Source organism: Gordionus sp. m RMFG-2023, chromosome 2 (assembly GCF_954871325.1).
Source record: "Gordionus sp. m RMFG-2023 chromosome 2, tfGorSpeb1-WG-v2, whole genome shotgun sequence".
Lineage (NCBI taxonomy): Eukaryota > Metazoa > Nematomorpha > Gordioida > Chordodea > Parachordodidae > Gordionus > Gordionus sp. m RMFG-2023.
The window spans coordinates 51,298,618-51,324,313 of NC_088776.1; the positions used below are offsets into that span (position 1 = coordinate 51,298,618).

Here is a 25,696-nt window from a genome sequence, read left to right on the forward strand (position 1 = left end):
TGCAAAGAGCTGCTAGTCTCCTAAGTTCTTAAAAAATATATAATGAGCGTGCATCCATGAATTTAAATAACATTACCCAATCACAACTATGAATGATAGGTTATATCGGCATACGTCTTTTATGACTTCGCGAATAAAAGCTCCCAGTGTTGCGAAAATAATTTATACCCAATATTTTTAAAAATTTTATAAGGGACTTCTCATAATTGCCTGGTACTAAAAGTGGGATAAATATGGTTTGAAAGTAAAAAATATATATAGCTTTCTGTCATTTACGGAGAGCGGGAGCGATTATTCTATACTGTGACTGCGTCTATACATGTGTAATCCCAAAGGAGGGGCGACCCAATATCGAAAGGGTGAGAGATATTTTGCCCTAAGTTTATTCTTTTAGGTTCGAGAATTGAAGGTATGTTCGCCTTTCTTAACCCCCATATGGATTTCGAAAAAAAATCACTCCAACAAGCCCATTTATGGGCTGCACAAAGCTGTCCCTCGAAACTTCCAATCTGTTCAATTAAAAATAAAAATATCAGCCCATCTTTATTAATATTTACTAATTTGATTTCCTTACTGCCCCTTCAATTTCGATCTAAGAAATTGCCGCATATTTGTAATACCCATGGTTGCAATGAATTTATAAAAATGTTAAGACTGTTAAATTAAAATTTCAATAAAGATGTACCATACAAAAGTGACAATTGTCATAATCGTTATTTTTTTAACTTTTTTGAAGCAAACGGGTAAAAATATTTTAGTGGTGTACCGATACCATTTTTGGAGGCCGATCTGATCCGATATTCCCGATATTAAATTAATATCGGTCGATTACCGATCCGATATCTTATCTAATTTTGTATTCTGTAAAGATACCAATGATTTTAATTTTTAATATACTTTTCATTAGTATAACATCTATAATTTAACTAACTATAACATGTCATTTAAATATATTATAATGAGCTGTTATAGTTTATATTCAATTCAATTACAATTCTAAAAGTATATAAAATATTTTTATTGAAAAATCATTTATTTAAATAATAAGTAATAACATTAATCTATTTACATAATAAGTAAATATATTATAAAATTCGAAATTAATATATCGATGATTTCTTTCTAGAAATACCAAAATTTCCAATTTATTAGAGGTCAGCCTGCGGCTATTGTAACTGTCAATATCACCAGCTCACTAAAAACAGATTCTGAAGAGATTCTCGCACAATTTTATAAACAGAATCCACAAAAATAACAATATGGCAGAATGTTTATTAATTAATTATTATTATTATTGAAAAAATAAACATAAAAATGGATTTCGATTTTATTTATAAAAATTAATGATTCTAGGTATAACTTTTTTAAAAATTTTATAACATTTTATTTTTGTTAAAAACGCCATTTATATCGGATCGGAAAATTTTATAATATTGGCCGATAACCGATATTTTAAAATGGGCGATATATTGGCCCGATCCGATAAAAAATATAAGTACATCCCTAAAATATATATTTGTAAACATGTTAAATTGAAAATTCAATGAAGATGTACCCACAATAGAAAAGTGACAATTGTCAGAATCGTTCATTTAAAACTTTTTTGAAACAAATATAAATAAACCTATATATTTTAAACGTGTTGATTGAAGCTTTTGTTCTCAATGATAATCAAGGCTATAGCAAAGTTGTTAAATAAATTTATGTGTAGATTATAAAATATTTGTAAAAACCTACTTTTCTTGAAGCAAAAAGTTTATACTTTACTTATATTTATTACATGTTTATAAAAAAGAAATTTCAAAATCAAGATATTTAATTTCGTTTTTCTGTTGAACCCCTTGATCTTAAATGTGCAATGGTTTGTCTGATGATAGCTAACCAACAGAGGGGATTTTATATAATTTATGGTCATACTATATTAGCTAAGCTGTATGAATTTTAAAATGATATCATCATTAAAAATTTTAAGAAATCCCCCGTCAGACTCAATACACATTTAATAATAAAGATAATGAAAGCACAAGATAAATGGGTAAATTTTTTCAATTTAAATATTGAAATTTTGAAAAGATTTGCAATTATATATTTTTCATTATCTCATTCTGTATGCAGATGAAGTTATAAGAATCGATTTATTATCAATTATGATGGATATGATTGACATTAGAGATCTGCAAATCACGGCCCGTTTAAATTTAATTTTTAAATAAGATATTAAATTTTGTTACACAAATTGTAATATTTTAATATTCTTGTTTTCCATATTTGAATAAATTCGGGCCACGACTGGCGAAAAAATAATCTTGATTTTTATTTCGGGTCAAACTCTGGATAAATGAAAAAATCTTTATTCAAGATCGGGCCTAATATAACAAATTTATTTTTCTAAGAAAAATTTGTGTCGGGCCAGGGTTGAAGATCATTAATTAAAATAATAATTGCTCAATAAACGCATGGATTTTATCGCACAATTGTAAAATATTTATTAAGCAGGTTTTCTAACATAAACAAAGTTGAAGCTTTTAAAGAGTAGATCAAAATTATTTAAAAACCATTTTAAAAAGATATGATTTTATTTATTTTTATATAAAAACAATTAAATTAATATATAAAAAATCACAAAAATAGACAAAATAATAATTTTTTATGCTCTAGGTGCCAGCTAGGAAAATAAAATAAAAAATCTCCAAATTTATAATAAAATTTAAAGACTTTTAATGTTAAAAGAAACCAAATTTATTTTAAAAAATGATTTCATCTAAAAGTTTTTTTATTTTTCTAAAAAGAATAATATTTTTAGTTTTCTTTAACTTAATCATCGCCGTTCCACGCTTTCTTTATTTTTTTCAATTCATTTTCATTAAAAAAAAATAAAAATACCCCATTATTTATTATAATATTCGCCCCGATTTCTTTCATGGAATTATTCCCTCCAATTTCTCTCATAAAATTATTCGTCCCAAGTCCTCTCATAAAATTATTACCATGAATTTGTCTTATAAAATTATTCCACCCAATTTCTCTCATAAAATTACCCCCCCCCCCCCCCCAAATATTTCTTTCATAGTAGATTTCCTCTTATTTTTCTCATATAGTTATTTCTCCCAATTCTCCTAAAATTCCCCGCATTTTCTCTACTAGAATTATTTTCCCCTATTTCCACATCTCTAAACAATACACCCCTATCATCAACGTCCGCCCCCCTTCAGTTTACCCTCTTCGCTCCACTACTCCTTCTCTCTCCTGATGGAAGATAGCCTTAATTCCTAGCAGTATTCTCACACTCTTGTATGCTCTACTCACTTATATATCCTCACTCGTTACTGGCACAAACAAACCCCACCATGAAAATAGTCCCCAAAAACTATACCACGGACCGATTCGTATGATCCAGTCCCACTCCAATACTCTACTCTCCGATTAATAATCCATAAATCTAATATATCTACTCTTCCTTCCATTACTGCCTATATTACAACTCTCCCCATTACCACCACTTGTGATCCATTAAATTGGGGAATTCTTAACTCCTCATTTTTATCATTTCATCGGGCCAAATAATCCGATATTTAGCGTAATCCATCATCGAAATAGTCGTCCCTGTGTCAAATAACATGGTAACCATGCCCCCATTAAAATTTATCATCACTCTAGGACAAAGATGTACTACCCCCTCTTGTATCATATTTACAATCCCATCAAATCTATTTTGTCCGAGAATATATCTCACTTGTCACTATTAACTGCCTCGCCTTGATCTGTGTCGCATTTTATTTGCCATCATATAGTCAATGCCATATTTCCCTGTTCTCGACATCTGAAACACTCCGCTGTTTTCTCTTCACTGTCCTGCAGTTTATGCATTATAATTTCATCAATTCTTTCATTTTTAATACCACTCACATTTGAAGCATTTTGTACCAATAATCTCTGTGCAAAACTACCTCTGGTATTATAATCCCCGTATTTACTTTCTCTTTATTGTGACCAAATCTTCCACAGCTCGGACATCGTAATTTCTCTTGTTTACTGGACAATAAGGGCCTATATGACCATTTTTCCACATTTGAAATATTTCATCTTCCGACAATCTCTGACCATATGTCCTTGTTTTCCTCAATTATAACAATTCATCCTCCCCCTCACTCGAGAATCAATGCTTGGTCTCACTTCCACACTCCTTCTATGCAAAATTTCTCTTTATTTTCTATACGGTCCCAAACTTTGATCAGTATATGAATCACTCCTTCCAGGCCTATGGTTAATTTGTCTACATCACTATCGTTCCACCCATTGATTAATTCCTGAATCGGTTACCTTTCTCATTACATTTCCATATTTTTAAATTTAAATAAATAATATTTTTCTATTATTACTTAAATTATTGTTTCTTTATATTTAAAATATGAATTTTTAAAATAATTAATTATTTTTATATTATATCTTTTTGGAAAATATTATATTTGTAAATTATATTTACATGCGATTTAAATAAAAAATAAAAAAGATTCATAAATTTTTATAGTTAAAATCATTAAAATATAGACTTATTAAAATAAAGGTTGTTCCTTTGCAAATGGCTTCCAAATAAAAGACGTTTTTATGATAATATAGTATGGGCGTTGGTAGTGTTGTTAAAAAGCCCGATCCGGGTCTATTTTAAAAAACGGCCCTATTAAGATAGTAACCTAAATAACATTATGCAAGCCTAAAGATTTTGCTCATAGCTGGCTGAATTGCTTGGACATCTATTTGCCAAATTTTGATGCTTACATAATATGATTTTAGTTAAAATCTTTAATCGGGTCGTTTTGAAAAATCAACCAAATCGGGCTTTTTAACAACACATTAATATAAATCTATGCGATTATTATATCAAACATTGATTTCAATTAAAAATCAATAATTAAGATTTAATCTTATTTAAATTAAAAATTGTTTTTGTTATCCCACTTTTGTTTCGCCACAAATATATAAAAATTATAAGTTCCTCTTTTGTTTAATTAAGTTACATTAAAAGCAAAACATGTCTTTGCTTTCTTAGGGTTTTTATACTTTTGGATTCCTTAGTAAGGTGTTCATTATTTATAAATTCGATAATTAGGTCTCGGAGATCGTCAAGAATAGAGAGCATTGGCGTACGCAGCGGGGGGGGGGGCAGGGAGACAAATCCCCCCCCCCCCCCCAAGCCAAAAAATGCAGATGCCGGATATATTTTTCAAAAATATTATTGTTTATATTAATTTATATTTGTTAATATTTATTCGTATCTCATATTAAATATATATTTAATTACATTTATTATCACATTCATAAGTTATTTTATCAATTAATTTCGATTTCAAGTTTTCCGGCGTAATATTTACTTATTATTTTCAAATTTTTAGTGGCGTAATATTTATCTACCATTTTCAAATTTCTAGTCAAATAATAATTATTTCTGAAACTTCTGGCCCAACAGGGAAAAAGAAATTGCAACCTTGTCTAACGAGATTGAGCCTCTGCCATCAAGCAGTAACAGCTTTTAAGGAGTTAGAAGAGCCAATTATTTGCTATTACAGAAATATCACAATCGTCTGAAAGAAATATTTCCTCAGAAGCAAGAAAATTATTGGATTCAATGCTTATTTCAAATTTTATGTCTCATTAGAATGTATTATTTAATTATACAGCTATTTAAAGTATTACTTTTCAAAAACATGACATTGACTTGATTAAGAAGATGAAAATAGCGGAGAGCATTTTATCAGAACTCAAGAAAATTAGGGCTAACGTTGATGAAGAATTTCATATTTTATATTTTATTGTTGAGTCAAAAGCAGAGAGAGCTATACGTGTTTAATATTTGTCTCCCTCGAATTGTAGCAAGGCAAGCTCATCGTTAAAACATTAATATAGGATAAGTAGAAGAGTATATCTTAGATACGGATACATTTATAACCCAAATAAATGAATTTTTAATTCATCATGCAGTACTTACTAATCTGCAAATATTACTTCCACGCCTTCCCAACCTTTGATAAAAAAATATTTATTAGATTTTTATTATTATGAAGATGTTAAAGTATCTTATGATGCCTTACTAGCTGAATAACTATGTTTATAAGATTAATTATGGTTGATATAGTCCCAAAAAATGCTATGGATGCTCTGCATTATTTCAAAGACATTTTAGATTAAATTCACAATGTATAAGGGGTTTATAAACTTTTCCCATTAGTAAACTAATGAGAGAATATTCTCTTTTTTAAGAAGAATAACAGAGACCTGCAGAAGTACCATTTGCAGGGCACGGCCCGGATTTTTTTTAAAGATTTTTTACGGCCAAGCCTGGGTTTTTTAAAATAAATTTTCAGGCCCGGCCCAGCTTTTTTTAAAAAATTTTTTAGGCCCGGCTCGGCTTTTTAAAAATTTCAGACCCGGCCTGGCTTTTTTAAAAATAAAATTTTCAGGCCTGGCCCGTATTTTAAAAAAATAAATTATATTTATTTTTGATTTTTATAGCTAATAATAACGATTTCAAATATCTGTTTTAAAAAATACAGCCCGGCCTGCGTGTTTTTTTAAAATAATTCAGGCCGGGCTTAGGTGTTTTTTTTTAAAAAATTCGGGCCCAGCCCGAGTATATTTAAAAAAATTAAAATACTCCGGCCCATAGGCCGGGCCTACAGGTCTCTGAAAAACATATCAGAAGTACAACATCTGAAAGTAGATTGAAAGGTTTGGATCTTTTGAATATTCATAGGCATTTGACGACAAGCAAGGATGAGATAATTAAAAAATTAGCTCAATCCCAACGAAGATTGGATTCACATTGTAAATATATAACATACAATATACAATTATTCCTAAGAAACCTTTTGTGTAAAGGCTCAAAAAATTCAAATTTCTATTTTGGGTCATTTAAGTGATTCTTTACATATAATTTTTTTATAATTTACAACAATTTAAAATTGTGTATTAGGGAATAGTTATTAGTCCTAATAAATTTATGCTTGATATTTTTAAAAAACAAAAATATTTCTTAAAAAATTTTTTCATCCCCCACCTAGACCAAATTCCTGCATACGCGCCTGATAGAGAGGTATAATGAGAGTTCCGTAAAGTATAAGGGGATTGATTTTATCACTTATATACGAGAAAACTAACACTCCTCTTCATAAAAACGTTTTTTTATATTTTGTGTTAATTTTATTTCAATTTATAAATAAAATACGCTCTTCATTTCTCTTATAAAAGAGAATAATTTTTATGTTTATCACCATCTTATATTTTAATTCATAAATTTTTATAATTAATTAAATGCGTTTTATAAAAGTCTATTATTGTACGGTTTAATTAAATATTGAGTTTTAAAATATTTATAGTGTTAATTAATTCTGTAAATGTCTGTCATTAATAATTTTTGCAGTTTATTAAAATTAATATCCAGCTAATCATGACCCTTACCAGATTTCAAGGGTTAGAGGACCCTTCAGCCACTGTTCCCATGAATAATACTACGTCCAATGTACCTGTATCTGAAGCCCCGTTACTTCATTAACAAATTTTATTACCTAACAATACTTTATAAATTAGTACTTGTTAATTTTATTTAAAAAAAAATTCTGCTCATTAATAGACCTTAATATTTGGACGGTTTTGCAAATAAAAAATTTAAATACTCACTAATAGTAAAACTTCCCGCTTCGTCAGTGATATATTATATTTATAAAGTTTATTGGTAATAAAATTTAAAAATAACAATAATTTATTTTTGCTTGCATTTCTTAAATTATTTTTTTCATCCCATAATTTTTTAGCTATTAATTGACGGGTCTGGAGATAGTAAATTATAAATGATCGTAATATTCATACATTCCTATTTATTTTTCAAAAAAGCATGCCAGTAATATCAGTAAATCGTTCGAAGTTATTTGAACTCATGGGGAGGAATTATAGTAATATCATAATCTAATTTTTGAAATTATTGAATTTTATTTTAGCCGATAAAGAGTTTTCTGAACTATTATTTGATTATGGTTTAGAACTTGATGAAATTGTAAGAATTATTAAAAATAAATTGATATAATATAATTGTTACAGACATCAGATATAGAAATACAATTAAAGGAAAAAGGTGTGCTCACCGATAATATGACAATTAAAAAGGATGATGTTTTATATAAAATTGAAACGCCTGCTAATAGGTTTTAATTTTTTTTTTGTTAATTATTTATAAGATGATTATTAGATATGATCTGTTGTGCTTAGAAGGATTGGTATATTCATTATTAGTATACATACAAAAGTAATAAGAAATAAAACAAAATTTAATGATTTTTTTTAGAATATCTATACCTAGAATTTTTGCCAGAGATCCAGGTATTAATAAAGAAGAAAGAATATACATAACCAAAAATGTATATATATTTTTTTATTATATCATAAATATTATTTATATTTAGACAAAGTTAATTAGACCATACATTGTATGTGCAATATTGAGAAATTTTCAATTTACAAATAGGGTAATTTATAATAACTTATATTTTAAATATTGTTTAATTGTTAAGGAATGCTATTTAAGCTTTATAGATTATCAAGATAGATTGCATCAAACAATAGCTCGGTATATTTATTATAAATATTGTATTCTTATAAAGGGAAACATATTTTATTATTCCTTATATAAATATAATTTTTTTTGGAAAACAACATTAAGCTTTTTTATTATTTATTGACTATAGATTTAAATATTTTAATTATTTTTGAGGTTATGGAAAATTTATAAACACCTTTTTAATGAATTAAATCATTTTCTAATGAATGTCTTGACTCTGATTGAGAAGGGGTTCCAATTTTTGTCCTAATTTTCTAATTTCCAAACACCCTCTATGGTAATAGTTTTCTTTATTTCAGGTTAATGCCAATACTCACAAATACATTAATATTTAATTCATTCACAAACTAATATTAACATTTAAAAAAGTATGATTTTTGAAGCTGGAGTTTCAATTGTGATTATTTGGAAAATATAATTTCAATTTTATATTACTAAATTATATATATATATATAACTATATCACCCCTTAATGCATTTACGATAATTCGATTATGTACTTACGATTTACAAGAATATATTTGCATTCCCCATAATGCATTTGCAATAATGTATTCGTGATGATGCATTGCGTTAATATATTCCCCATAATATTTTCACAATGCACTCGCAGTAATGTTTTTGCTGTAATATGTTTGTGGAAATGCATTCACTATAATTCATTCGCTATAATATTTTTTGTTGTTATAATCATGCAAATATATTTGATGTAATGCATGTGCGGAAATAACTTTTCACGGTAATGCTCTTTACATTAAAAAAAATTTGGTACCTATAATAACCATAGCTAAAAGGGAAGAGTTGTGCATATTTTCCCATTTAATGATCTGCCCTTTATCATAAATATCATTTTAATCTAATAAAAATTATCTCCCTACACTCCCCCCCCCCTTTCTATTTATACAATATGTCAATAAATAATAATTTTTAAAAAAAATAGTAATAAGTATTATAAAAATCAAAAATAATGTATATAATTCTAAATTTTTATTAAAAAAAAGAAGGGAAACCACACAATTACATTAAAAAACTGTAATCCAGCCAAATCCTTTTATTAAACAGGATTTAAGCACAACAATAAAATGTGTGGGGAAAAAAGGCGCTCGATAATGCTTTCTCCCTCTTAGCCAAATGGCTACTCAATCCATTATATTAAAATAAAAAAGGATAATTATTTTAATATTCCCTAAGCAAGAGAACTTTAGTCTCTATTGGCACTCACGATTATGACATGGTTAAAGGTCCGTTTACTTACGATGCCAAAAGCCCTGAAAAAATTGAGTTTGTACCCCTAAACCAGACCAAGTCCTACAAAGCTAGCGAATTGATGGAACTCTACAATGTAATATTTTCTTTTTTTTAAAAAAAACGATATGATTTTTTTTATAAAAATCATAATTATATTTATATATTAGCATGGGATAATAGCTGTAACATATCTCTTTTCTTTTTCTAACCTAAAATGGATATGTTGCACCTCCTTAACGATTTACCTCATTTTTGAAATAAATGCACTATACTTGGAATCTGACTGGCTCTGATGAGTTAATAGAATTTAAATTTGTAATTGTACTGTTTCCCTTAAAAAAAATAATATTGATAATTTAAATTTTTTTTTACAATTAATGAAAAGATTGCATAATTTTTATTGAATAGGAATAATTATCTAATAATGAGAAATAATATGGTTTTTGTTTACCATTTATTTATTTTATTTGGAAATTTTTTTGGAAATTTCTTCTCTTATATTTTTATGTTAGTTCAACTTAAAGTTTTTTTTTATTATTGATTTTATTTTGAATACAGAAAGAGAGCCATTTGAGGCCATACCTGAATATAATTAAGGATAGTCCACTGTACCCCGTGGTACTGGATTACAATGGCGTTGTTCTCTCTTTACCACCTATCATTAATAGTTAGTTTATTTCTTTCTTATAAATACCCCTTTTCCTTCTTTTTTTATTAATTATCTCCATTTTTTTAAAAAACAATTTATTAGATACTTATCAAATAGTATGTGTAATAAATATAAATCCATTTATTATAATAAAATGATTTATGTTTAAATTTAGGTGATTAATTTCCTTACACAAGATAGTAAGTGTTGTTGTAAGACCAAATTTGTCAATTCTTACAATTGTATTTATCATATCGTTTTTTCCCACTCTGCCTTGATTTAACATTCATTCATTGTCTAACATATAAGACGAATTTAAATCTCTATTTAAAAATATTTGGTTTTAGGTCGATTGCCTAAGTAAATTGTACCATATATTCTTACATTTATGAAGTAGAAAGGTTCCAAATTTATTGATGTATATTCAAAAATATACTAAATTTTTATAATATAGTCATTTATACATTGAAAAAATTGTAATAATTGTACTAATTAAATTTTTTATAAAAAATTGAAAGATATAAAAATGAAACTCCAAGAAGAAATTTGTAAAGTTTCTATAAAAATAAAACATCCTTCTACTGCTGGTAAAAAAAATAACATTTCAAAAATTATAATAAATTTTATTCATGCTCATTCCAATAAAAATATCCAAATTGTAAAAATCAAAATAGATAATCAAATTTTTGTACCATAAAGCAAAGCAAAAGTTAGAATGTTTTAACAAGAGACTTCATGATGTTCAAGCAAAGATTAAACGTCAAAATTTATTATATAAATCTAATATACAGAATAATATTTAAAGGAAACTATGGAATGTATAAATGGCTTCAATAAAATCTTAAATTTTAAAATTCCAATAACTTTCTAGAGTAAGAGCCTTATTAACAGAAAGGCATTCAAAGTTCAAAACAAGATGTAACAGCATTTATTTATAACAATATCTATTGCAAGACAAAGATGGCAAAAAATTGAAAAAAGGATTTAATTGAAATAATTTCTTAATTGATGATATTTTTTATATAAATATTGTTGTATCTTCTAAATTATTATACAGAATAAATTTAAATTTTTTAAAAAATTAAATTATTCATAGTTAAGGAGGGTATATTTTTATTTAAATATTCAATATAATTACTATGGTGTATATAGGTAATATTTAAATTAGTCTCATATGTTAGATAATGAAGAAATGTTAAATTAAGGGGTAGTGAAAATGCAAAACGATATGTATAATTGATCTATTTTATATTGTGGTAGTTTTTATTAAAAAAAGGCAGTTGGTAATTGAAATTTCTAATTTCATTGATAATTTATTTGTTTTGTGAGGATTGTATAAAAAGAAATAGGGCAGATGTAAATAGAGATGAAATTTGTTTTTAGTTATTATGAATACATTATTTTATTTAAATGGGTAAACTTGATATTTATTTTAATATAGTGTAATATAACCCTATATCCATTGTTATAGATCTGTATTTAGCTAATGAGATTTATAAAAAAGAAATTGTTTAAAAAATTATTCTCACTAAGCAATAGGGTTCAGGCACCTCTACCAGCGGAGAGTGTGGTAAAATGGAAGATCGTCATTGACATTATGGGAAGATAGGGAGTCGTGAAAACCATAATAAAAATTGAAAAAAAAGGTAGGGGTAAATGTATTTTGAGTAGATATCCATTATTTTGATGTGTATTTCCTTTTAGCCAAAGATGTGGGCAGAAGAAAATAGAATGGGAGAGTCTTAAATTATTCTACTAACATAATGACTTATAGCGGCTTCCTGTTAGTTTACGAAGTATCTATAAATCTTATTGGTTTTGAAGTCGATCAAAAGAAAATTTCTAGCAAATTAGAATAATGCGTTTTGGAATTTTTATTTCTTCTAATACTCATTTTTATAAAAAAAAATTCAGGTGATCATTCCAAAATTACTTTAGACACAAAAAATATCTTCATAGAATGCACGGCTACAGATTTACACAAAGTTATCACTTTAATTAATTTCAAATAAAAAAATGACACATACCATATATATAAATTAGTTATTTGAATAAACGGTTATATATTTTTTTCAAGGCTAAAATAGTGGTAGAGAGTTTATCGGGAATATTCAGCAAATACTGCGCGAAACCTTACGAGTAAAAAATATATTCACTTACAATACGTTACTCAAAAAAAGTAGCTGTCGTTGCAATTTAAAAAAAGCTTTAAACATTGCTTGATACTATAAAAAAATCGCATCACATACTTTTTTTCCACTTTTATTTTCCATCTATTCATAATTAATGGACAATATAATATGAATTTATTTTTACAGTATATTATTATTGCTAATGAATAGTAATGGCTTCTTATAATTATCTCAACACTACATTTGTTGTGCTAAGCGCACGACCAATAAGTTCCAAAGATTGAGATTAAATTTGCTAACGATATTATTTTCCAATTTTTTTTTGTTAGCTCATCTTAGAATCAGTCTTCTGTCATGTCTTTATCGAAAAATTTTTTTTTAATATTTTATCTTGGGTATCAGTGGGAGGGAGTCATGTCATTAATTTGATTTCCTATAGAAAGAGTTTCATTTAAAAGAAAAAATTAAATATGGTTTCCTCTTTTCATTTAAAGACAATGATATAATATAAAGTTACGAGCAATGCAAAATAATTACTTTACTCTTTTTTTTAGAGTAACGCATTACTATGCTTCAGAGCTAACTTCCAATAATACCGCATTTACCTGCTATTTTTGGGGAATTTAACCAGGTTGTTACTAGAGATCTGCAACGCTAGCCCAAACCTCTGGGTTTATTTATAAAAATAAATCGGGTCGGGCTGGGTTGTGTTTATAAGTAATTCGGGACTGGCGTAGCGTAACAAATAATTTTAATTTCGGACCGCGTTTTTCGGGATGAATAAATTTATTTTAGATTGGGCAAGTTTGAAAATCAAGCCCGATATATTTTTTTTTGCTTCTAATTAATTAAATGATAAATGCTTGTTTACAATTTCAGCTAGTGTTAAATGGCTCGATTTTTTAAATATAGCTTAATATTTTAGCCAATACGCAAGACTGGAGATTTATGGATGTCAGTTGGACATCTATTAACGAAATCTCAAAGCTTATATAATATTATTTTGGCCAATATCTTTTAACATTGGCTAAATTGAGCCATTTAACAGCACTAATTTCAACGCAATTTTGGTGTTGAATTTTTTTTGAGCAATCTTTGTTCTCTGTTCTCATCACTTTTTTAACAATTCATTCATTATTTATAAACAAATGTAATTAAAGATTTTTAATAATAATAATTATGAATGTTAACATATTTAAAAACCTATATTTTATTAAAATATATATAAATTAAAAAAAATTACTTTTTATTCAAAATGTTAATTTAATTTATAAGAGTCGAAATAGTTCAAGTGATAGATTCGGATTCCAATTCAAGATTCAAATTTCCGGTAATTTAATTTTTTTTTTAATAAAAGATGTAACCGTTTAAATTTAGAATATAAAAATTAGCAAAAAAAATCCATCATGTATTAATGTAATAAATCCCTCCGCTACTTTCTTTTATAAAACAACCCTTTAAATTATTTAAAATACATCGGATGCCCTAAAGTCGGCCATATTTTTTTTTAAAAAAAATTGGTAAGACGATAGTTTTAATGAAGGGTTGTTTGTTATTTTTTTTTAAATGTAAAAATTTGATTTTGTCAGAAATATTCCAATAATATTGTTAGAAGGAATTTTCATCTAAAGGAAATTCTTTTAATTGGATGAGATATAATTAAATAAGTAACTGAAGTTAGGAGTAGGATTGTACATTAGAGAGCTATGGGTTAGGGTTAACGATATAATGTGTTTTTAAATTAAATTTAATCATTTTAATTAACAACCCGACAAATCTGATACGTATAAATAGACGAATAGAAATTTAAATAAATCAGCTGGTATAACGGTCATTTCCCATGGGTTAAACTATAATCGTAGATTAAGGAGCATATAAATTTTAGACATTTGGAGATTTTCTTTTTTTCCCCATTCTTTATTATTAGCTGACTTCTTATATTCTATTGTATTCCAGTAAATCCTAACAGAATTGGTCCACTCTAGGACGGGTCCTTATTGGCTTATGCCTTATTTAAGGGCATCATTAAGAAAAAAATATGAATACAACCTTTTCGTTTTATTTCATTATTATTTTTTTTTTTTTAAAAACATGCTAATATCATTGCTTATGTTGACCATGACTCAGGAATTCGTATATAGGAAAGAAACTTTATCAGTCAAGGAAACTAATAAGATTATAGGAATCAAGTAAAAATCATTGTAATTTCTTATAATAACTACATCCTGACGTAATTTTTCTTAGAATATTATTTATATCACTTTTTTCCATGAATTAATGATGATAATATTTTGTCGATATCAGGAATGAACAAACGGATGATATGGAAAAGGAGAGAGCGACAAATTAGGGATTTACACGGGGGAAAAAAATGAGGGAAACGAAAAGATTTAGGAATAAAAATGGTAGGGCTGTGCGTTCCACAAATTTTTCGTCGATTTTATCTGATATTACTGCGAGCCCGATCCGATATTTATTGATTCTTTACCATCTATCCTTTGAATCATTGTCAAAAAATTAATATTCAAGAAAAACCTAACTTAACTAAATTTCATCAATGATTAAAGTGGATTTTTTAATTCTTCAAAAGTTAATAATTTCATTTAAAATATGGGAAGGGTATAGTTAAATATAGTGTTTAAATGCCATGGCGAAATCTAAATTTTAGCAAAAATATTATTACCTATACCTCGAAACTTAGCCTCTTGATGTCCAAACTTTTCTAACATTTGTGGGCAAAATCTCCTAGGTTTGGTAATGCCAAATGAATCGTTTTAACAACACTAGCTGAATATGACCCCTTAAATTATTTAAGTAAATAAAAAATTTCTTGTTGCAGATAATATAACTTTTTATAAAAAATAATTCAATTTTTTTAAATCATAAAATAACGAAACAGCAATACTCCTAAGCGATAATACCTGGGCCGACGTTTGATCTTCTCTATATAACATACATTATTATTCGTGATAAGTATACTAGTCAGAAGAGGGCAAACAAATAGAACGAATCACACGTAGTGATGTCAACCGGACCAGTTCTGACCACTCCACAATTTAATTTTTAAATAAAAAACATGTATTAGCCTGCATTCAGATCGAGTTTAAAATCTGATCAACTTTTTTAAAAATCTGTTTTCGGATTTATGGAACGATCTGAAACGGTTTTAACTGATTTTCACTTATTCACACATAAATATATAATATCTTTAGTTGCGATGCCCCTGCTGTGAATCAATATTTGACGAAGATGGGTTATTTCGTGTCACCTAGTGAAAGCGGCAACGATAGCGTGCACCTTGAAGTATCCCCGTTAAGAAGCGGTTTTTTTTAAAATAAGATTTATTGTATAATTCATTTATTTCATTCTTGTTCTTAAAAATATTTTTCATAATCGAACGATGATATTTATTTTTGGAATTATAATAAAAATTACACAAGGAGTACTGCAAAATCAGAATTTTATGTTTATTCGTGAACGTGATGATGGAATTTGTTTATTTTTTATTTTATTTTGTATGATTGTTTTTTTTTGAAGATGTTTTACACGTGAGAGATATCATGGAGGATGTTGGCGTGGCCTATGGATTCAATAACATCCCACACAGATATCCTCAAACTTGTACTATTGCTAATCAGGTAAAAATTTCTAATCACAAGGGCTTGTTTGAAATGGAATAAGGGATGAAGTGTTGAAAGAAAGGAATGAAAAGTTCTAACAAAACATATATATAATACTAATAGTTTCAATTCTTTTTTTTCGCGCCTAAAAAAGTTGCCTATCAATAAATTGACCGAAATCTTGAGGGACGAAATCGTTGCCATGGGTTACACTGAGGTTTTGACATTCAGTTTGGTAAATATTTTTGAAAAGACATTAAATCGAATCATTTTATTTAATACTCATTTGGTCTCTTAAAGATTTTTTAAATTTGAAATACGATTACAAAATAATTTATATTAGGTCTTAGCATTCATATGTTTTGATTATACCAATACCTAAATATTAACTCAAAAATGTCAGCTTAAGGATACCCATCAAATTTCTTGTTTATTGGCCTCAAAATTAATGTAATTTATTTATTATTTTATAAAGCCTTTCATTTTAAAACTCAAATAATTTTTGTGATTGACCATCTTTAACTAATTTGTAGTAATTATTTTGTCCAAAAAAGTTCTGCCCTCAAATTTTTTTCCCTTAAGTTATATACAAGTAACAGGCTTGGAATTGGAGTACTCTAATTATCATGAAATGAGTGACTTTTATAGCTAAAAGAATATATAAAAATGTTATTCACATAAAGTGTTCCAAATTTAAACCAACAAAAACTTTGTAATTTGCTAATATTTATTTCATAAAAATACATTTTCTTGACAAGTGTTCAAAGGATGACGTTTATAGGAAAATGCGCAAATGCGAAAGTCTATCTGATGCCTGCGTTATATCGAATCCAAAAACGATTGATTTCGAAGTTATTTATAATATAATTAAATGAATTTTTTAATAAGTAGTCAAATAGACGTTGTGTTGTTATCCTAGGTATTTATACTTATTATTCCTATGAATATCATTTAATATATTTAATTTTTTTTTGGTTTCTAATGATTAATGGGAATATTTTAATCCCTTTTCTTACTAAGAACTCCCTTAATATAATTTTTATCATAGAAATTAATACTTATTTCTATAAATATCAGATTTACTCATGTTTTAATTTTTTTGAGGTTTCTAATGATTTATGGGAATATGTTAATCACTTTTTTGTTAGGAACTCTCATAATAAAAATTTTTTCGTAAATATTTTTACTTATTACTCCATAATTAAATTTATTATAAAAAATAATGCTCTAATTTAAGTTTGTGCACCATTTTGATTTATATATACAAATAATGTAAGAGACAACACTAAACATTCAATTTGAAATTTTTCTAAAAATTAGCAAATACAATTTTATTTATTCAAGCCTCTGTGGACAATATTATAATTAATGTACCTATATATATAAGGTATGTTATTCGTGCACACAGGGTTAGGGTAACACAATATGCAAGATTATAATTTTGTATTAAAATAATATAGGTCAATAAATGCATAAGTTATATAAACTGATAAAAAAAAATAGGTAAGAGGTTTAGTGTAAGATCAGCCCAGCCCAAATCCGAAATTTTTTTTAAAAAGTTTTACCGGCCCGGTCACGCCCGAATTTAAATTTAGAAATTCATTTTTATAATTACTCAAAATAAAAGATATATGTTATATGGCGTCTAGTTTTTATAAATAAAATCAAATATTTTTATTTTACATAAAAAATTTAGCATAAAATTGTTGAATTTAGATATATTTAAAAAAATTTACAAGGCCCGGCCCAAATTTTTAAAAAAAATATTAGACCCGATTGAGGTCGGGTACGGGCCGGGCCTACTTTTGCAGATCTCAAGTTTAGTGTACCATAAAAAGTTAAGCATTATAATATCAAAAAAATATGATTAGTAATATTACAAACTTTACCAGATGAAGCGCTCCATAAAAGATGATACAGCATTAGTTGAGAAACATACCATAGATTTTGAAATTAGCATATGCACTTCGGCAAAACCTAACTACTATAAAATATCCTTCCTACTGATATAAAATATCAAATTTAATTAGATGATGGACCAAAAAGTCACCAACATAGCAATATAAAAAATAGCTAATTGTCGATAAATTTTTGGAATATAAATATTTGGATATTTTTTCTAAATATTCAATAGGACTATATAGATTTCCACAATAGAGGATTATTATCTCTTATTTTATCATCTATCATGATGTATTTTTTTTTCTCAGTAGCTTTTCGCCCATCATCTAACTGCATCAATATAAGAAATATATCCTACTCTATATTTTTTTTATGATATCAACAAATAGATAAATGCTGGGGATAAGGATAAGGGATGTATTCCTTTAAAGCACGGTGAAAACCTTCGTCGTGGTTATTCCTTCTCACCCTTCTAACACCAAATGTGTTCCATATTTCATATTTGAACTTGGCATTACTGTTAATTCGAGTATTTTCAAAATAATTATAAAAAAATTATAAATCGAGCTCAATTGAAAAGATTGAGCTTAGCGACTTAAAGTGAATCATTATAGATAGCACATCCCATCCTAATAAAAATGTGAATGGTCAATACGAAAAAATTTGTTAATATAAGGATTTCGTCTGTGCATTTGTGTAAGACGATATTACTTTACCTCGCACTTGATGAACATAAAGTCGCCATGACTAATAATAATCTAATAAATTATTTTTTCTACTCATATTCTTCTATCTCGCTTTTGTTGGGAGGATAGAATATATCAAGATGACACTTTTATTGCCTTATCTAAATCATTTAAACCACTTTATGGGATAGAAATTATTATAAACAATACATTAATTGTCAGTGCGCATATTCTATTACCAAATAAATATAAAAGTACATACATTCCAATGCTTTAATTGTCAAAAAATTATTGTTTATCATTAGGCCTTATTTTTTCGCCACCAAGTCCAACTATAGTTTTGAAATTGGCGTTTTTTTAGCCCTCGAAAATTTTTCTCGTGAATTCTTGTAAAGGGTTGCTATTTCCATTTTTGTCAATGCATCGTAAGACGCATTCAGGAATCGCATGACCCAACTGCATAGGCAAAATCCTGAAATTAATAAATATTTTCGTTTATAATGACCATGAAATTTTTATTAGAATGGGATATGCTATCTATAATAATTCAGTTAAGTCGCAAGTTTCAATCTTTTCACTTCAGCTCTATTTAGGATTTTTTAAAATTATTTAGAAAATACTTGAATTATCAGTAATACCGAGTTTAAATATTAAATGTGAAATACATCTGGTGTTAGGGAGGTGAGGACGAATAACCACGACAAAGGTTTTCACCGTGTTTTAGAGGAATACATTCCTTATCTTCACCCCAACATTTATCTATTTATTGATATCATAAAAATATTTAGAGCAGGATATGGTTTTTTTTGATGCAGTTAGATGATGGACGAAAAGTTTCTGAAAGAAATAAAAATATATCATGATAGATGATAAAATAAGATATAATAATCCTCTATTGTGGAAATTTATATAATCTTATTGAATATTTACAAAAAATATTCAAACATTTATATTCCAAAAAATTTATTGGCAATTATCATATTTATTTTTATAACTATGTTTGACTTTTTTGTCCATCACAGGCGCATAACCACCCCCCCCCCTCCATCTCAAATTTGACTGTTTTCATAAATATCATTAATAAAATTTTACGCCCATCCCTACCCAATTAAAATTTTGCAAATATTTGAATATCAATTATTTTTTAAAAATGAATTTTATTAAAATTTCCTTTCCTTGATAATAAAAAAATTATACACCATAGGTTATATACAAATGTTAGAAGAATTTTTACAGTTTATAAAAGTTATGGTTATGTGAGGGGAGACTATTTTGTTAAATTTTGAGATATATAAGCTAAATATAAATTTAATGTGAGGACAAGGTTATGATGGTGTCCAGCTATGAGTGGCCATTTAAAAGATGTCAAAGCACATATTTTAAAAAAATATCCATCCGTGTTCATTGTGCATCTCATTCGTTGAATTATCAATATCCGAATCATGTGCTCAATATGCAATGCTATAGGTATTTTAACTTTATAAAATAAGCCATTATATCCAAAATTTGTGATTTTTTTAAATATCCGAATCGGTCAGATGTTTTAAATCGAATTATATCAATAAATGAACCAGACACTCCTCATCTAAATAAAAAATATATGCCCTACACGAAGCGTTATACGTCATGATTCAGTTTCGGCATTTGTAGAACTGGAAGAGATGATCAGAATATCTTTACATGAAATTATTAAATAGCAATATGGTAATGTGTCTTCGAAAGCGATACAATCAGAGTTTATCTTTGATGCTAGTTGCATTATTAAATTATTTTCCTATCTCATTACTTTGTAGAAATTTACCTAAACCAAATTTGGACTTGGTTCAGGTTATTGATTTGGCGGAAAATGGATATGAAGGTAAATACAATAAGAATGAATGTAGATGAATATTTTCATAATATTTATCTAGACGTTGAATCGAAAGCTAAATCTTATGATATAACACTAATTAAACCTCTTCTAGCACCTAGGCAATTATCGAGATGTAATATAAATGTTTACTCAAATGAAGAATATTATAAAATATCCATTTTCATCTCATTCTTAAATACTTCTTTATCGCAAATAAAAGTACGGTATTTAGATTAAAAAAAACAAGTCTTTAGCAATCTTCAAGTTTTATTACCTAAAGACCCTTCTTCGTTTTCTGATGCCACCATTGGTAACATTATATATTTAGCAAAATTTTATTCATATGATTGTGATACTGAAATCAATTTATTCAATGAATTCGAATTGTGGTATTGAGCATGCTATTGATACGCTCAATCGGTTTAAGGAAACCGTGGCTCAATTTCCAAATATTTAGATTTTACATTAATTGCTGACCCAAACCCGATACCGAAGTCGTTCTATTTAAAAATTATTTTCCCGTTTGTTATTTTTTACAATTTTTAAATTATTTTTTATAATTGTCGAATTTGGATATGGAATTCGTTAGAATTCCGAATATCTCTCGATTTTTAATCCTTTACAGAGGGCGATTTAAAAAAATTTTTAAACCGATTTAACCGGAAATATATTCTACCATGTGTAGAGTACTTTACCCTATAAATAATCCATTTCCGCCATATACATTATAGTATTTTATAATTTATATAAAAAATTAATATAAAACAAATTTGCTTGAAATTTACGTTTGGGTACTCTATACATGCTGAAATAAAATTCTTGTCAAATCAGATTTTTTTAAAATATAAAAATCGCCCTTAGTAAATGATTCAAAATCGAGAGGTTCTAAATCCATATGTATTCCATATTTCAATACGACATAATAATTTAATTTTAAAAATTACATTACATATTATTTTTGAAATTATAATTTTACTGATTGTCGACTTCTGAATTTAAAACATGGATAATTCTTTAATCCGCTGAGATAAAATTTTTTTTTATTTATTAGCCGGATCAAAAACTTGCGGGCCGGGAAATTTATGCCTAATATTATGGCCTGGTTTGGAATTTCGAGAATTTAAATTTATGATTATAAAAATTTTGGGCCGTTGTTGATCTTTATATTTTTAAATATAAAAATCTCTGGAAGGTGCATCTTTTTCGAAAATTCTACCTTCCAGCCTAACTAAATCAAATGGGAGAGGGGGGTGGTGATCATAAATTCAGCGTTAATTTTTTTTATTATTCAGTAGGAATATAACCGAAATGTCAAATTTATAATAAAAAAATTTGACCTATCCTATTAAGGTACTCATTTAAAATTGGTATCTTACTTGCTGAATATATTATAATATTTTAAAACATAAATATAAATTATGATAAAGGTTGTTAGAACGTCACTCATTCCAGGAATTCTTAAGGTTATCTCTTCAAGCAAAAACATTCCGCTTCCTTTAAAGTTATTTGAAATATCTGACGTCGTTTTCAAGGATGATAATTTCGGTAAAACTGGCTGGGGTTTTTTTAAATTAAGGAAACGATTGTGAAGTAAGATAGAATACGTTTTGGAGTAATAAGTTTTATTCGACATGCTGAATGAACTACATCATATAAAAAAATTAGAGAAAGAACAAATTTTTTTAAATTTATTTAGCAATTTAACTAATAAATACAGAGTCATGGAAGGAGGGGGTGTTACCCTCAACCCTTTATTGCCCTGTCATTCTGTCGGGTCACCTTTGGAAAATTCTGATTGAGTATTTTTTATTGTATTTTTAAAATATGTAAATTTTTTTAACATCAAGAAAGTTGAACAATTGGACTCATTAAATTTAAATTAAATGCCAATGCTTCGTGCCTTATTAGTGCCTTGGAAGGCTTTAATAATACCAGTATAAAGGTAAAGTTATGAATAACAAAATTTTAGCAAATCTTATATAATGACTTCATTCAGAAGGAAAATATAGAAGAACTAAATATCTTGTTTAAACTAATATTTACTGCTTGACTAGCTCTTATTAATTCCTCAATCAGTTTTGTGAACCACGGAAAACTATGAAGTCATGCTTATATCGTAAAGTCAACCAAACTTCTCAAAGCACTACCTCTGAAATTTTAGTGCTTCAACCCGTTTGGTAGATAGTTTAATGAAAATGGCATTTTTACCGAGATTGGCAGCATGCTATAACAAAAATTATGAAAGCACTAACTGGTTGAGCCAATATGTAATGCCTTTAGTACCTACTAAATAATTTATCAATCAGTTTAGTCAATAAACAGGAATCAGTTATAATCGAAAAATTATAACGGTCAGGCTTTATGGCTGATTGTTAAATATCCGATTTTAAATACCCATTCAAGAATCAATTACATCCAAATATATTTAGATTTTTTTCCGTGATTCAAAATATTTTTGAATCTTAAGATTTTCAGCATTTGTTCTTTTCGGATTATTTAATAGTTATAGAAGTAAAATAGTTAAAATCTCATTATATTTTGAATCGAGTATATTTTCGAAAATTTTAAGTGGTGGTTAAATTGAACACGATTACAATTGATAAAAAAAAATTTAAACTCAAGCTCTAAGGTTGAACTATTGGTTAATAAAATAATATACTAAATGCGCTTTTACACTTGGAAATAGAAAAGATTAAACCTTTGTACACGAATTAAAAGCTTTATTGGGATCTTCCGTTTTTTAATTTTTTTAAAATGTAACTGGCAGATTTTAAAGATTTTTTCCCGCACTCCTTTTAAATGGAAGAAGAAAGTTCTGATGATTTTATGGAAGTATAAAATTAAGAAAGGGGTTTTACTAATTTAAAAGAAAACAAATTTTCGTCTTGATATCACTATAAAAATATTCATGAAGGCACAAAATATTACCTAATCATATTTTCCGTGAGATTGGGTTAACCGCCATTCTTCCTTGTCTACGTACTGGCTGTAACAATTTTTTTTACTGAGTGGTTGTGGGGGGGGGGAGGTATTTTCAATATTAATACCAATCTGGACTAACGATTTATTCATTCATTGAAAAATATTTAGATGAACGACTACTACAGTTGTCTTCTATGTAATCTACACTTATAATAAACGAATCATCAATTTAGGTTAGTAATAATGTCATTGAGGGAAGTATGGTGGGAGAGAGGGGGGGAGTGAAGTTTTATATGAAAAAAATATGTCTTATCTATTATCAGTCTAAAATTACTTTTATATTTAATCTTTGGACGAATAATAATTAAATCAATATCAATTTTAATATATGAAATTGTAAAATGATCAATTTAATATAATTCTCTCATTTTTTAAAAAAATTACGCTTTACTTTATAATTGTAATAGCAATTTTTTAACAATTTGTTGTTGGGATGACTACCGTTTTTCCGACTCCGCGGTTTCAGCCACTAAATAATAGGATTGATCGATTCAAAGAAAATTCCTTGATTTCATTAAAAATATTTAAAATATTAAAAAAAAATTCGTAGAAATATTTTTGGGGAAATAATAAATATTTTGAAACATGTTATAAAGATGTAGGAGCACGTAATCAACGCAATGCTTGCATAGTACGCTACTCTAAAACTGGAGGAGCGGGGTTCGAAGTGGTTCACGGAATAGTAGACAGAATACTACAAATCGTCGGATGTCATCATGTTTTAGACGAAACGTCTTGTGAAATTAACGGTGACAAAAAGACCGAAAACAGTGCAAGTCACGTGTGCGAAAAGGATGAAAATCACGGAGAAGAAAAGATTAGGGCATATTTCATCCGTGAAGGAACTAGTATTAGATAATTTTTATAAAAAATGCCGATAAAATGATGGAGGTAGAGAATAGTGATAACTTGGTAAGGAAGCAATGTTAAGGGGTTGATGGTACTCTCTAAGCATAATATATTGACTCGAACTCAATATCGACCAAAATGGAATTAGAACTATAACTTATCACGATGTTCCAGATTCACCCGGGACTGGAGCAGATTTATATATTAGTTATCTTTTGCATTCCATTCAAAAAACATTGATTTTAGACTATGATGAAGGTTAAACCTTCAATGATTGTCCTAAAATGGTGTCACTCCCCCACCACTTTTGGGGCAGAGAGAAAAATATGATTTATTCATGATTAAGATGATGAAAGAAATTATGTTTTAATCTTTTCTATTTATCAACTTATTACACAATTTTTATAATCGTTTTTTAAAAATAATTTTAATAAATTTTTATCCAATATCAGATCCTACATATTTTGATGGCCGTTGTGCTTCCGTGTATCTTTACAATTACTCCAATCCTGAATCGCATTTTTTCCTCGGAAATTTTGGCATCATCCATCCAGAGGTTGTCAAAAACTTTGACCTTACGCTTCCGTGTTCAGCTCTGGAAATTAATATTGACCTTTTAATATCCTATTGTTATGAATAACTGAAAGGATTACATTTTATACTTCCAAATTTTTGGATAACAAATTTAATAATAAAAGAGGTATTTTATTAGTTATGTAAGTGACGATAGTGTTTACATATTTATTTTAAATTTCTTCATGAATAAAATTGGTAATTAATCTATTACTTTTAAAAGATAATTAAAATAAAGTAAAATCTATGATATACATCTTCGAAACTATTTAGTATTCAAACCAGTTAGATCCATTATTCATGCTAATACGAACATAATTAATATGAAATATTAAAAAATTATTTATCTTACTCCCTTATAGTCGTTTTATCATTTTAGATAATTTATTTTACCTATCACTTTTAAATTGTTAAAAACTATAATTCCAAAGAATTAGGAAACCTCATAAATGATCCCAAAGGATTTTTTCATCTTCAATAGAAAAAGAAAAAGGATCCAATCCAATTTTTTAAATTTAATAATGATTCCTTTTTTAAGTACTCGATTATAATATTTTCATATATTTTTTTCTTTTGATATTTTTAATTAATATCTTGT

General features: G+C 27.4%; 1 protein-coding gene across 2 annotated transcripts; it reads left to right on the forward strand.

Annotated features, from left to right (window-relative positions):
• Positions 1-7,865: 7,865 nt before the first annotated feature.
• LOC135923292 (phenylalanine--tRNA ligase beta subunit-like) lies at positions 7,866-25,226 on the forward strand. 2 transcript variants are annotated; one of them, XM_065457964.1, is made up of 20 exons: positions 7,866-7,943; positions 7,989-8,044; positions 8,089-8,192; positions 8,237-8,293; positions 8,333-8,405; positions 8,451-8,513; positions 8,559-8,614; positions 9,797-9,947; positions 10,412-10,520; positions 12,417-12,487; positions 12,580-12,641; positions 13,910-13,964; positions 14,762-14,823; positions 15,847-15,956; positions 16,172-16,272; positions 16,409-16,489; positions 17,013-17,105; positions 22,122-22,239; positions 24,273-24,524; positions 24,978-25,226. In XM_065457964.1, the coding sequence occupies exons 1-20, from the start codon at positions 7,886-7,888 to the stop codon at positions 25,163-25,165; spliced, it is 1,920 nt and encodes a 639-aa protein (XP_065314036.1). In that variant the 5' UTR covers positions 7,866-7,885; the 3' UTR covers positions 25,166-25,226. The 2 variants fall into 2 exon arrangements, with proteins under 2 accessions (XP_065314036.1, XP_065314035.1); XM_065457963.1 differs by having other exon boundaries at positions 8,451-8,614.
• The last annotated feature ends 470 nt before the right edge of the window (positions 25,227-25,696 follow it).

What these genes read in the sequence shown, in the direction of transcription:
- LOC135923292 (XM_065457963.1), top strand. Translation starts at nt 7,886, where the DNA reads ATGCCAGTAATATCAGTAAATCGTTCGAAGTTATTTGAACTCATGGGG. An exon ending in ATTGAAACGCCTGCTAATAG is followed by an intron (nt 8,193 to 8,236) that starts GTTTTAATTTTT and finishes GATGATTATTAG; the next exon opens with ATATGATCTGTTGTGCTTAG. An exon ending in AATAAGATTATAGGAATCAA is followed by an intron (nt 14,824 to 15,846) that starts GTAAAAATCATT and finishes TAATATCTTTAG; the next exon opens with TTGCGATGCCCCTGCTGTGA.